The sequence below is a fragment of the Staurois parvus genome, unplaced genomic scaffold (assembly GCF_062004578.1).
Source record: "Staurois parvus isolate SC_StPar_1 unplaced genomic scaffold, SC_StPar_1.0 ptg000029l, whole genome shotgun sequence".
Taxonomy (NCBI): domain Eukaryota; kingdom Metazoa; phylum Chordata; class Amphibia; order Anura; family Ranidae; genus Staurois; species Staurois parvus.
This window is the reverse complement of record NW_028317825.1, coordinates 4,192,623-4,206,455: the sequence shown is the minus strand read 5'-3', so window position 1 is coordinate 4,206,455 and position 13,833 is coordinate 4,192,623. Positions and strand designations below refer to the sequence as shown.

The 13,833-nt window shown below is 40.5% G+C and overlaps 1 protein-coding gene across 3 annotated transcripts in view; it reads right to left on the bottom strand.

Annotated features, from left to right (window-relative positions):
• The window catches only part of STX1A (syntaxin 1A), a 206,861-nt gene that overhangs the window by 71,010 nt on the left and 122,018 nt on the right, over nt 1–13,833 (bottom strand). For all 3 annotated transcript variants that reach the window (XM_089657314.1, XM_089657322.1, XM_089657306.1), the window contains exons 2-3: nt 11,800–11,877; nt 9,936–10,035 (exon numbers count right to left, since the gene is read on the bottom strand). In XM_089657314.1, the coding sequence (XP_089513440.1) occupies nt 9,936–10,035; nt 11,800–11,877 (178 nt within the window). The remainder of the gene's footprint in view (nt 1–9,935; nt 10,036–11,799; nt 11,878–13,833) is intronic.

The window sequence follows — 13,833 nt, the reverse complement described above, 5'->3', positions numbered from 1 at the left end:
CTCATGGGTAAGCCGTCTAATATAAAACACTATGGGGCCTGTTTATAATGGGCAGTGGATACTGCTAGACACTCTCTTATGGACTCCACAGTGCGCTCTTATTATTACTACCATTTATTATTATTATCTACCATTATTACAATCCAAGCTGCAGAGTGGAGCCTGCGGTGCCTGCAGGAGTGCTCTCTGCATAATGCTGCAAAAAACAATCAGAGGACTGGCCAGTCACATAACTTTGATAGGTCACAGGTTCTTCTTTTCCCAAACACATAAAGTTTAATTCACAAAGCTAACACACCAGTATAAGGTTCATAATTACCAGAAAAGTGACAGTTATATTTAGCCCAAGAAGATTTGCAGAGGAAGTACCAAAAATTAGAGATTGTGGAGGGGACATTTAAGGCACAAAGAAGAAGGAACAACTCCCCATTACCATTACTGGCAATTATTTAACAACCTTGTAAAAAAATTACCAACATTTAGTAAACATATTTAAATAAAATATACTTCCATTTTTATAAAATATACTGTATATTATACATTAAAATAAGGCTGACAAATAGTATGAAACCTTCAAAAGGTTATGTTTGTTTAACCACTCTATGGTCCACATGGCGTCCATGCAAAAAGAAGATCTTGCAATTACAAGAGAAGTAAAGGCCTTAAAAAACAAACAAAAAAACAAACCATTATCATCTAGGTGGATGCAGCATGGATCTGATGCTGCATCTGTCACCTGTCAACTTTGCACTGAGAACTGAGCGATCAAACACCACTGATTGCTCAGTTCTCCCCTCCGCTCTGAGCAGAGAGCCTGGAATGCCAGTCTCCAGGTCTCTGCTCTGGAGCACTTAAAGGATAAGTTCACCTTTAGAACATGTTACATGTTCCACCTGTTTTTAGGGTGGAACATGTAGCGTGTTCCCATAGCCACAGCAGCGCCACTGCTGCCACCCCTCTCCCTCTGACAGATAGTACGGGGAGAACTGAGCGATCAAACACCACTGATTGCTCAGTTCTTCCCTCCGCTCTGAGCAGAGAGCCTGGACTGCCAGTCTCCAGGTCTCTGCTCTAGAGCACTTAAAGGATAAATTCACCTTTAGAACATGTTACATGTTCCACCTGTTTTTAGGGTGGAACATGTAGCGCGCTCCCATAGCCACAGCAGCGCCACTGCTGCCACCCCTCTCCCTCTGACAGATAGTACGGGGAGAAGGCTCCCCGTACTATCTGTCAAAATTTGAAAACAGCGTGGCCATGATGTATGGAGTACAGTAGGCACATCAAAGAAATGTTCTCCACTGCTTCTCCTGGGTCACCACTGTAACATCCATAGAGGACTGGTTCTCATATGGCACTAGCAAGCTGACAGCTCCTAAGACCAAATCAGATGAGCTGGTGTTGCCCATTTAAGATCCTGGGTAGGGGAGGCACTCCATAGAGCATATAAAACTTAGGGTCGTGGGAGTGGGCATGACTTGATAGCATGACTTGACGCCATGTATGCTCTCCCTCTTCCTCCTTGTGTTGCGTTCCATCTGGACAGGGCATGATGCCAGCTGGTTCGGGCACATGCGAAATAGCCACTGCATGCTGTACAGAGCAGCTCATCTGGTTTGGTCTTGCGAGTGGTCAGCTTGCTAGTGCCAAATGAGAATCAGTCCCCCATGGAAGTTACAGTGGCGACCCAAGAGAAAAGTTGGAGAACATTTCTTTGATGTGCAATATGTTGCATTTGGTGGCAGTACAGCTTTGCAGCTTGAGACGGAGCAGTTGAAGTGGTAGAAAAATGCACCTCAACACCTCCAAAAGTAAACGAAGTCTTAAAATCTAATTTGCACTTAAATATATCAATGACGGGGGTAAGTGGTTTCTGTGCTAAAGTGTATGTAAACTATACTGTATATTTCTATTATTTGCTCCCTTTTGGTCTATTAAATATACTATTGAAAATGTTTTATTATATTAATTCAATACATGCAAGCTGGTAACATCCTGTGCTTTCTGCCTCTGAGTTGTTATCAGTTAGCACTGTTCCCTGCTATCTTTGTGGACTACAAAACACATCCCCTAGTATTGAGAAGAGAGGGCGGTTCATGTAGTCCTAGCGTAGTGTTATGTAGTTTTAACACAATATCTTCCCTGGGGTGACAATGCTAATCTGTATGGTTGTCACCCTAGGATAGGAAGTGTGTTAATGGTAGGATTAGCAGGTTAAGATAAAAGGAAAAAAAAAAAATAATGCAGCCACCACATCTAAGGACCATTAACAGGCTGCTATGTTACCAATTTTTGGGTTTAGATAAGCTTTAATCAGTATCTTGGCAAAATATTTCATCTGCTCTTTTCTCTTGGGCACCATATGTAGATTTCAAATATGTTACCAAAATTAAAGGCATCAGTTACATTACATTACAACTTCCAAATTGGAGCTTCTTTTTTCTTAGACAAGGGGCTGCAGTTATGATCTATGAAAACCACCTGATATGTGGAATGGTTCTGGCCTGATATCTACGTGAGTCTTTGTAAAATCATTTATCTGTCCAAGTAAATTCACACCAGTCACCATTCAATGTACACGACAGTATGGCAACATGGCATCCCTGGCAAATGCAGGAACAGTTGGTGTCTCCAGAAGCATCTGCAAACTTACATGAAATGCACTGGGATGGTGGCCACTGCAAGTCCCATTTTAATAAAATAGCAAAATTCCTCAAGGCATATAGAACATTTTTTTTCGTCCCCTGGACACCTTTGCTCCTGGCAGGAAAAAAAGCAGCTTACAAAAACATCTAAAGCCGCATTTTTCACACGCGTTTAGACATTTCTGTGTGCACGGATTCCATTGGCCAGAATATTAATTGAATCTGGCCATTGCAATGAACTCTCAAGCGCTAAATGCGCCTAGGTGAATTCACACATCGTGGAGCGGTTGTAGCGCATCCTATTTCCCGAGGGAAATAGGTTGCATTCAGTAGGGTTTAATTTCTACCGTGGCCACAAAAGGAAAGCACCACATCTGTGGTTCGTGTACACTCATACCCCCTGCCTTTCAAATTTAAGGGGAAGTAGTTGGGGTGGCCAGTAAAATCGCAGCTCAGGTGTGTGTTTTACTCCCCCCCAACCGCTAGTCGTCAATGACCCCTAAAAGTCAGGTTTCAATTAGATCCTAACAGCTTAGAAACACCTGGTGTTTGTTTACATTGGAGGGTTGGTACGCTGCCAACATTCTATGAGGACACAGCCGGCATTTAATACCTGACAGATCCTTAGCCGCTATTATCTGGCAGGAGTGGGGCTTTCATTGAGAAACCGATGCAATTAAAAATGGAGCAAGGAGCATACAGAGATTCCCTTTCGGACATCTGATCAGCTATAAATCTCCGGGAATTGTAAAACTGAGTTATCTTCTGGATTAGAGAATAAATTGCCAACGGATTAAAATAAAAGAGAAATGATCAATTTAGTTTGGTTTTTTTCTGTGTTTATAATACAGCTAAAAACGCTGTTCTTTGTGTTCCATCGCAACAAAACAAATTACACATGGCTGCCCACACAGAAAGTGTCACTTTGAAAGCAATGCTTAAACTCGGCAGTTAAAAAAAGGTAGTTTTACCAAACAATAGCACAAAGAAGTTCTTATTACTTCCATAAACAGCAAGTTATTTTCTTGTCACTTCTACTGCAGCAGATAATTGCGGTGTTTTCTGTGACCTGTACCAATCGCAATGACCTCCGATTGGCTAGAGTGAAACAGAACGGTTTCAGTCCAGTTCATGCACAATGTTGCAGTCAAGGGTTTATATATATATATATATATATATATATATATATATAAAATTAAAATTTTTTTTTTTTCCAGTTTATTTTCTTTTCAATATATTTTGTATATAGACAGTATATATTTACATATTCATTAATTCAATTTTTTTAATAATAGTTTTTGTCTACTATGTATTTAAACAAATCAACTTTTTTATGGCTGTTATAAATACTGGTTCACACTTCACTGAAGAGTGTTGTTTTTCTACATAAGAAAAACACAGCTCTCTGTAAGGGCACACAGAAAACAATGGTTTTCTGTGTGCCGCATTCGCACTCCCTTGCAGCTGCAGCGGTGTGGAAAAATACAACACGGCTGCATTTTTCTGCACTGCTTGGCATGTCTTTGTGCGACCCTGTGTCTTTATGCATGGTCACTCAGTGCAACACAAGCATAAAAATGAAATTAATGTAAAATGTTGAAAAAAAGGGAGGGGGTGGGGGTGAATAGTGCCTTGCCCCCCCCCAACCGCCACACACGCATGCATATCAGCAGCTGTGATTACTACCTACCTGCAGACTGAACATTTTTCTGTGTGGGTAGTGAGAACACACCCTAAATCTGTCTTTATATCAGCTTCCTGTCATCCTCTGCAAAACAGCACGAAGGCCTCATGCACACAGGGCATCTATTTAAGCCCCTCTGAGTGCCAGGACTCCAGGTAGGAAAAAGCTGCCTAAAAACGCAGAAAAAAGCCAAATCTAGTGTTTGACCCTTAATGCAATCTACTGGCCGGAATAAGAATTTATTCTTGCCATTGGAATGCATTAACGCTTAGCAAGTGGTCCTTGCTCAGATTTATGCTTCAGAGACTCCATTTTGTATTTGTTATACACGCAGAGTTCTTCTCCAAAGTTGCCTTTGCTTCCACTACATTGTCACAGGTACACAGAGATAACATTCAGTATTATAGGCACACAGCCAGAACTGACCTTGTTTTCTAGACATAGAGCTGTATTCTGTCTCAGCCATTTGAAATTTGATCTAACCTTATCTCTTAACAATACAAAAGCTTTTGTCAGCTACAAAATAACTAAAGCCTGCCATAGATGGACCGAATCTTGGCCATATCCATCTATGAGGAGGCTGGTTTTACTGAAGTCAATTTATCAATCGACTTCAGTCCAAACATCCTGTAGAATTTTTTTCATGTGACTGCTGCCAGAGGATATAGCCACCAGCAGTGAATATTATTTTCTGCCAGCAGGGAAGGCTACCCAGCAGAAGAATGCAATAGTACTGTGAGAGGGAAGCCCCCATCAACACTGACTGTGTTGACGGGGGAGAGTCAAACAATTTTCTTTTCTTCCACCCCAGGTGGACGGAAAGAAAATTTCATGATCTATGGACTGCTGTATTTACAGCCATCTGGTGTGTAAGGTCTCCTGTGTACACATAAGGGCATTCCAGTTTTTTTTTTTTCCTTTTTTTATACAACAATTTCTACTTTAACAACGCTCATATGCTAGATGCCTTTAAATGCGTTCCGTCTAGACTTGTTCCGCATTTTTGTGCTCTTCAACTTCTTTCCTGAACATGCCTTTTGGTGTTTTTTTCTGCCTGTAAACACTTCTCTTCTAATATGCCTATAAATTGTTCATGGACACATTGTGTGTTCATGGACACATAGACTTACACAGAGGTGCTTTTATAGGCTGAAAAGAAAAAAAAAAAAAGAAAAAAAAAGAAAAACACTTAAAGCCTGTAACTGCGCCTTGCTCTATATACAAGAGGCCTTAAAATAGGAGATGAAGGCCATCAGTGTGAGCCAATCAAGCTCCATTGCATAGCACTGGTAGTCGAACACAGGCATTTTGCCCGAGGGAAAGAGACTGCACAGAAATAACCTCATCGTTATGCTGCTGGTACTTTATTGTCCAGTTAGCAGCTTGGCACTACTGCATTTTATGCATTCTATATTTATGAAAAAGTATCAGTACCAATTACAATTACCATCAAACAACAGGGATCTTATCCATTATTACACGGCTAATAATGGAAACAACCACTGGGCACAAGGGCATTCCATAACACTGCATATAAAAGGCACTAGTGCACTGGTGGCATGACCTGTATGGATTTCCAACGCCATATTTGTATATACTGTAAGAAATGAGAGGAGCATGGAGAAGAAGAGGAGTCAGGGTTGGAAGGGAATCTATTGAGTAAAACAAGTTGGGAAGCATGGATGGGGGCACTGTAATTGCAGCAAGAGGGAATGGAGGAGCGGGAAGGGAAATATGAGGTGGAGGCTGGATCTCCAACCTTAACGTAAGGGGAGAGAGGGGACAAGTAGGGGTTGGAAATAAACATTAAGATTTAAACCAGACATGTGGAAGATGGAGGCAGTTGATGAGGGACTTGATGGTTATGGGTCTGAAGGGGTGAGTCGGGGGGGGGGGGGTGCAGTTACACAATGCCAGGGGTAGGAGATTATCGGTTAGGATTACACAGGGGGGCTAAACTAGAAAGGAGGAAACCACTGCATTTGTTTAACAGTTATCGAGTAGTAATGTCAAGTTAAGTGCCTTAACAGATTCATAAATATTTTGGCAGGTACAGTGGTAAAACAGTACATTTAATAATATATACTATGTCATCTATCTAATAGAATCAAATTATTGATTACATTGATTAAATCATCTATGCCAATGGTTCTTAGGCCTTACACAGTGCCTTGAAATTTTCCACATTTTGTCATGTTACAACCAAAAAAGGTAAATGTATATTGTTGGAATTTTATGTGATAGACCAACACAAAGTGGCACATAATTGTGAAGTGAAAATAATAAATGGTTTTCCAAATTTTTTACAAATAAATATCTGAAAAGTGTGGCATACATTTGTATTCAGCCCCCTTTACTCTGCAACCCGTAGCTAAAATCTAGTGGAACCAATTGCCTTCAGAAGTCACCTAATTAGTAAATAGAGTCCACCTTTGTGTAATTTAATCTCAGTATAAATACAGCTGTTCTGTGAAGCCCTCAGAGGTTTGTTAGAGAACAGTAGTGAACAAACAGCATCATGAAGGACAAGGAACACACTAGACAGGTCAGGGATAAAGTTGTGGAGAAGTTTAAAGCAGGCTCAGGTTATTAAACATCAAGCCTAAAATTTTTGTCCACAGGACAACTATTAGTTGTACGCTTTGAAAATCTGGCCTTTATGGAAGAGTGGCAAGAAGAAAGCCATTGATGAAAGAAAGCCATAAGAAGTCCCGTTTGCAGTTTGCAAGAAGCCATGTGGGGGATAGTTAACATGTGGAAGAAGGTGGTTTGGTCAGATGAGACCAAAATTTAAATTTTTGGCCTAAAAGCAAAACGCTATGTGTGGTGGAAAGCTAACACTGCACATCAACCTGAACACATCATCCTCACTGTGAAACATGGTGGTGGCAGCATCATGTTGTGGGGATGCTTTTCTTCAGCAGGGATATGGAAGCCGGTCAGAGTTGGTGGGAAGACAGGTGGAGCCAAATACAGGGCAATCTTAGAAGAAAACCTGTTAGAGTTTGCAAAAGACTTGACACTGGCGCAGCTGTTCACTTCCCAGCAGGACAACGACCCTAAACATACAGCCAGAGCTACAATGGAATGGTTTAGATCAAAGTATACAGTGAGGAACAGAAGTATTTGAACACCCTGTGAATTTGCAAGTTCTCCCACTTAGACATCATGGAGGGGTCTGAAATTCACATTGTAGGTGCATTCCCACTCTAAGAGACAGAATTTCAGGAAATCACACTTTATGATTTTTAACGAATTTATTTGTCTTGCACTGCTGAACATAAGTATTTGAACACCTAAGAAACAACAAGAATTCTGTCTCTCAAAGACCTGTTACTGTGCCTTTAAAAAGTCCACCTCTACTCCACTCATTAATATAACTTAGTAGCACCTGTCTGAGCTCTTTAAGGACACCTGTCCACCCCACAGTCAGTCAGACGCTAACTACTACCATGGGCAAGACTAAAGAGCTGTCAAAGACACCAGAGACAAAATTGTGGACCTCCACAAGGCTGGAAAGGGCTATGGGGCAATTGCCAAGCAGCTTTGTGAAAATAGATCAACTGTTGGAACAACTGTTAGAATATGGAAGAGGCTAAAGAAGACTGTCAGTCTCCCTCGGACTGGGGCTCCATGCTAGATCTCACCTCGTGGGGTATCACTGATGATAAGAAAGGTGAGGAATTAGCCCAGAACTACAAGGGAGGAGCTGGTCAATGACATGAAGAGAGCTGGGACCACAGTTTCAAAGGTCACTGTCGGTAGAACACTACGCTGTCAGGGTTTCAAATGATGCATTGCACGGAAGGTTCCCCTACTAAAGTCATCACATGTCCAGGCCCGTCTGAAGTTTGCCAATGACCATCTGGATGATCCAGAGGAGGCATGGGAGAAAGTCATGTGGTCAGATGAGACCAAAGTAGAACTTTTTGGTCTAAACTTCACTCGTCGTGTTTGGAGGAAAAAGAAGGATGAGTTGCATCCCAAGAACACCATCCCTACTGTGAAGCATGGGGGTGGTAACATCATGCTTTAAGGGTGCTTTTCTGCGAAGGGGACAGGACGACTGCACTGTATTAAGGAGAGGACGAATGGGGCCATTTATTGTGAGATTTTGAGCAACAACCTCCTTCCCTAGTCAGAGCATTGAAGATGGGTCGTGGCTGGGTCTTCCAACATGACAACGACCCAAAGCTCACAGCCAGGATAGCCAAGGAGTGGCTCCGTAAGAAGCATATCAAGGTTCTGGAGTGGCCTAGCCAGTCTCCAGACCTAAATTCAAAAGAACATCTTTGGAGGGAGCTGAAACTCTGTGTTGCTCAGCGACAGTCTAGAGTCTAGAGGAGATCTGTGTGGAGGAGTGGGCCAAAATCCCTGTTGCAGTGTGTGCAAACCTGGTCAAGAACTACAGGAAACGTTTGACCTCTGTAATTGCAAACAAAGGCTCCTGTACCAAATATTAACACTGATTTTCTCAGGTGTTCAAATACTTATGTTCAGCAGTGCAAGACAAATAAATTCTTTAAAAATCATACAATGTGATTTCCTGAATTGTTTTTTAAATTCTGTCTCTCAGAGTGGGAATGCACCTACAATGTGAATTTCAGACCCCTCCATGATTTCTAAGTGGGAGAACTTGCAAAATCGCAGGGTGTTCAAATACTTCTGTTCCTCACTGTATTCATGTGTTAGAATGGCCCAGTCAAAGTCCAGACCTAAATCCAATTGAGAATCTGTGGCAAGACTTGAGAATTGCTGTTAAGAGATGTCCTCCATCCAATCTGACAAGACCTTGAGCTATTTTGCAAAAGAAGAATGGGAAAAATTTCACTCTCTAGATGTGCAAAGCTGGTAGAGACATCCCAAAAAAGACTTGCAGCTGTAATTGCAGCGAAAGGTGGTTCTACAAAGTATTGACTCCGGGGGGGGGGGGGGGGGGCTGAACACAAATGCACGCCACACTTTTCAGATATCTATTTGTAAATAATTTTGAAAACCATTTATTAGTTTCCTTCCACTTCTCAATTATGTGCCATTTTGTGTTGGTCTATGACATAAAATCCCAATAAAATACATTTATATTTTTGGTTTTAACTTGAAAAACGTGGAAAATTGCAAGGGGTATGAATACTTTTTCAAGGCACTGTAAGAGTGCATTTTTGTAGATTTTCTTACAAGAATATAGTAAACATTTGCTACGTAGTTCTGTGATTAAATTCACTTGTGTTCCTCAGATGAAATCCAGAAAATATGCACTGCCTGTACAGACCCCACTATTCAATCAGTCCAGCTCCTGTCATACAGCATGATTAGGAGGCTCTTCAAAGCAGTTCTTTAGCAGGAGAGAATCTAACGTCATACAGCACAAATCAATAGTTTGATCTAGTCGATCAGAAGCAGTTTAGTGCAATAGCTGTTGCCATGTTTTACATAAACAATGAAGGAATGGAACTTTTTTTTTTTTTTTACAGCTGAGACTGCTAATAAATGATAATATATCTACTATACATTGCAATTCAGTGCATACTTAAGCTGTACTCATAATTGACTATTTTTAAGGCAGCAGCAAAGGTCCATTTTAACTATTAGGAAATAAGAAAACTTACTCTCATCTGGGTTTGGAGAGGCAAGGATAGCACTGTGCTTTCTTTTTACTTCCTCTACATTTTCAGAAATTTTGTCAATGAAACCTCTTATTTCCTCCACCTGAAAACAAAGACATAGACCATCATGTCAAACTATCCTTAGCTATATACATAGGTTATCATGCCCCTCTTCTGGTACATAAAGGCATCAGTCTGTATTGTGTTGTGGATCTCTATACTCCTAACAATTAGTAATTCTTTAAACAAAGGTAACTTATAGCCACGTGATCAGTATTCTTGCCTTGTAGCCCTGGAGTGCTGAGTTCATTTACTGTACAGCAGGGATGAGCTCAGGCCTGTTCAGATCCTATTGTGGACCCACCTGTGTGAGACCACCAGCAAGTTGTCACCTGTATTGGCCTAAACATCTGTGACTGGGGCATTCCCAAATTCACAGGGATGTGTGTGGCTTCGGGGCAAGGATTACCGTGGTTGCTTATGATTGAACCAGTAAAGTGATAGCTTCCTGTCGGGCTCGTTCAGGTGAGTCGGACTAGGATCCGAACACACCCAAGCTCATCCAAACTGTACATTAGAGATACTCTATATGTACTTTGTATAGTATGTTTTTGTTGGCACAGGCTTCTTTCAGGTGTCCTGCTAACCTCCTATAAACCATAAACATATCTTATCCTTTTTTTGTAGCAGGCTGTAGGATTAATCAGCTTCTGAACATATAGGTCCTATAGGTGTGAATGAGGGTGTACATGCATGATTGCAGCAGAGACACATACTGCTGCAAATGCATCTACATTCTCTATTCTAAGTAAATCTTTTCTTAGCAATAAATATATTCCACTGTTATCAATCTGACTGTACAATCTACACAATTTATTTAAAAAATACCAACAATGGTAATTCGAAGGCCAACGTAAAGAATATATTCAGTGCAATGTTCTGGAAAGAAAAATATGGCAGGAGCTATGGACACATATTTAGGGTCCATTGATAATTAATGAGCACGGTCAATGAAATGTTCCTTAACATTCTATAAACTGTGCGCTAATGTGCTTGGAAGCACATGGGCAAGTGTGAATGGGTCATGAAAGACTGAACTAGAAACATTTTTTAATGACATCATAAATGTACAATTCAATTAATGGATCCATCAGATGACCATCAATCCATATTTTCTTACCTCTCCATTTATTACCTCTCTTTGATTCAACTTTATAAAAAAAATGTCTGAAGATCAAATTTTTTATAGATGCCTTTGGAACATCTGAAGGGAATCTTTAAAGACCCACTCACAGCATTGCAGTATGTCAGCTAATGTGTGTTACATTAAGGGACCCCATTCATTTGAATGGCCCACAATACGTGCATGAACCTGCCAGAACACTGCACCACAATGCACAAAAATACATTATTGCATGTTGAGCTACAATGCATATCTGTCAACAAAATGCAATAGGGTGGAATTCAGAATAAATGACACTGCATAAAACCAATACATGTAAAATATGTTGCCTCATGTTACCCAATGCAAAGAACCTTCAGAAAGGAAGGATGGAGCAACATATGCTTTTTCCCTTTTGACAGATGAATTTATTGTCCTATTATTTTTAACCTGCAAAGTGAGCTGAGTAGTGTCTGATGCTTTAGAATGGTGTAGCTTCTGGGATTATTCCTGCCTGAGCCCAGGTGCATCCATGAAAATAGCTGCCTGACTAATTGCCTATCTTTCAGTCCTTATTAAGCCCATATCACCGAGAAACCAGCAGTCCACTGACAGACAGGCTGGCATTGTTCTGATCTTTTCTCCTAATGCAGCAAGAAAAGTGGGACTTTCTAGCTTCAGATATCTACATGGCGAATATCATACCTGTTCAAAAAATTCATCCATGAATTTGTCTCGATCCAGACTGACAGCCACTTCATCATCTTCATCACTGTCTTTAGCCTGCAAGACACAAAAGGTCCATAGTTTACTCATATTTTCATTTATTAATATTACGGTTTCATAGACAAAGTGGAAACAAGTTTTGAGGGTTGATGGGTGCACAGAATCTGGACTGTAGCTACTCGCCATATCCAGGACATTTTTGCCACCTTTCAGCTTTCCATGCTTCCTTAATCATCTATTGAGGTTAATAAAAGCGCTTTTTACAATAACAGATACCCGGCATGATTAATACAGTATATTTAATAGTGTTGTAGTTCTCATGGAGACTGAGGGCTAGAAGCAATATACAACTGGACTTGGCAACCCCCCAGGCAAAAGATACTTGTGTGTAATGCCATTATAGCAGTTCTACCAGCAATAGATCTCTTTTCTGTTTTACCAAATAAATAAACAAACAAACCAACTATAATAAAAAGTAAACTTTATATCTGGGAAAATAAATACACATTCTAGTCAAAATTTCAATCAAACATTTACCTTTTATCTCTTTTTCAAACAAGAATTTTTCAATAGAATATGCATTGCTAATTAAGGCTCACAGTGGCGTGTTGAGAATTATGATACGCTATAAGAAAGATACATCTACAGTAGTGACCTTGACATTGAATTCATTTGTAATAGATGCCTTTGCAGCAATTCATTTGTACCTTAAACCACATGCTTATCTTCAGTAACACATTGAAAAGCTCCAGGATTCTATGACCCAGTCCTTCAAACTAAAGCTGGCCACCAGTAGATTTTCAAATGAACGTTGGTATGAATTCTCATTCTTGGCGAATAACGTTCAAAAGTACTTTTAAACGTTTTTTTCTTAACATTTTACTTTGTAGAAAAAATGACGTTTCCCAAAAATAAAAAAAACGAATTCACTGTTAGGCCTCATTTAGACTTGTACTTGTGGGGACGGCAAAAATAGGCAGTGGACTGGGATGATTGACTGTGGAAAGCAGTAGGAGGATTCGAAAGCTTCTATTGAGCGGAATAGCGGCTGTGGATCCACCTACTGCAGTGCACTGTCAGTCAGTGGCAAGGTGGTCCTGATGGGGAACTAACCTCTCATTTTCCCATCAGGCTCTGTCCACCACACTACAAAACTCCTCAGCTATGCACCTGTCAATATGGACATGGTGGTCAGGGGGGAAGCGCACTGAGGAACAAGTGTCCAGCATGGACACTCCAACCTCTGCTGAGCTCCCAAAGATTCACGTAGCTGTCTATGTGACACCATTTATAAAAACCCTTCAGCAGTTTTAGGCAATTTCTGCTGATTTAATGGATGAAATCCTCTTGTTCTACCTCATCGTAAAAAATTGATGCTCTGCATGCTAATTTCTGGCTAAACCATTAGAGAGAAATCCAACGTTGCCAGACCAGACAACAATTTCCAGTCTATAATTGTCTGGTTTTGCTTCTCTCCTGCATTTGGTAGCTTTGCTTTTCTAGGTGACAGATATAGACCCTGCATGGTCCTGGGCTTACGTTTTGTGTGCTCAGAGATCAACTTCTGCCAAACACAGCTGGTAAAAAGAGGTTGTATTAGCAGTTTTATAGACTTCTTGTTAAGATTGGCCATTCTCTGGCCACTGTCATCAGCAAGATGCCTTTTGAAAGATTTCCCTTATTTGATGTTTTTGTTATTTTAAACATCTTTCTAAAAAATTCTATATACTGTAGCACATGAAAATTGCAAGTGGTCATCTGTTTCCGAACCTAGAACCACCTGATCTGTCATCAATCATTCCATGAACAAAGTTGCTAAAATCACTTTAGCCATTCTCATTGAAGAGCAGGAGTACCTAATAAAGTGTTAATTGAGTGCCCTTTTCTTTTAGCTAACATTGTACATGCTTTTTGCCTCAGAGTATGAATAGGAAATCCTCTTGGAAGCCTAAGGGATGATATTTATAACAGGGAAAACGTAGCTATATCACCCAAGATACAACATATTTATAG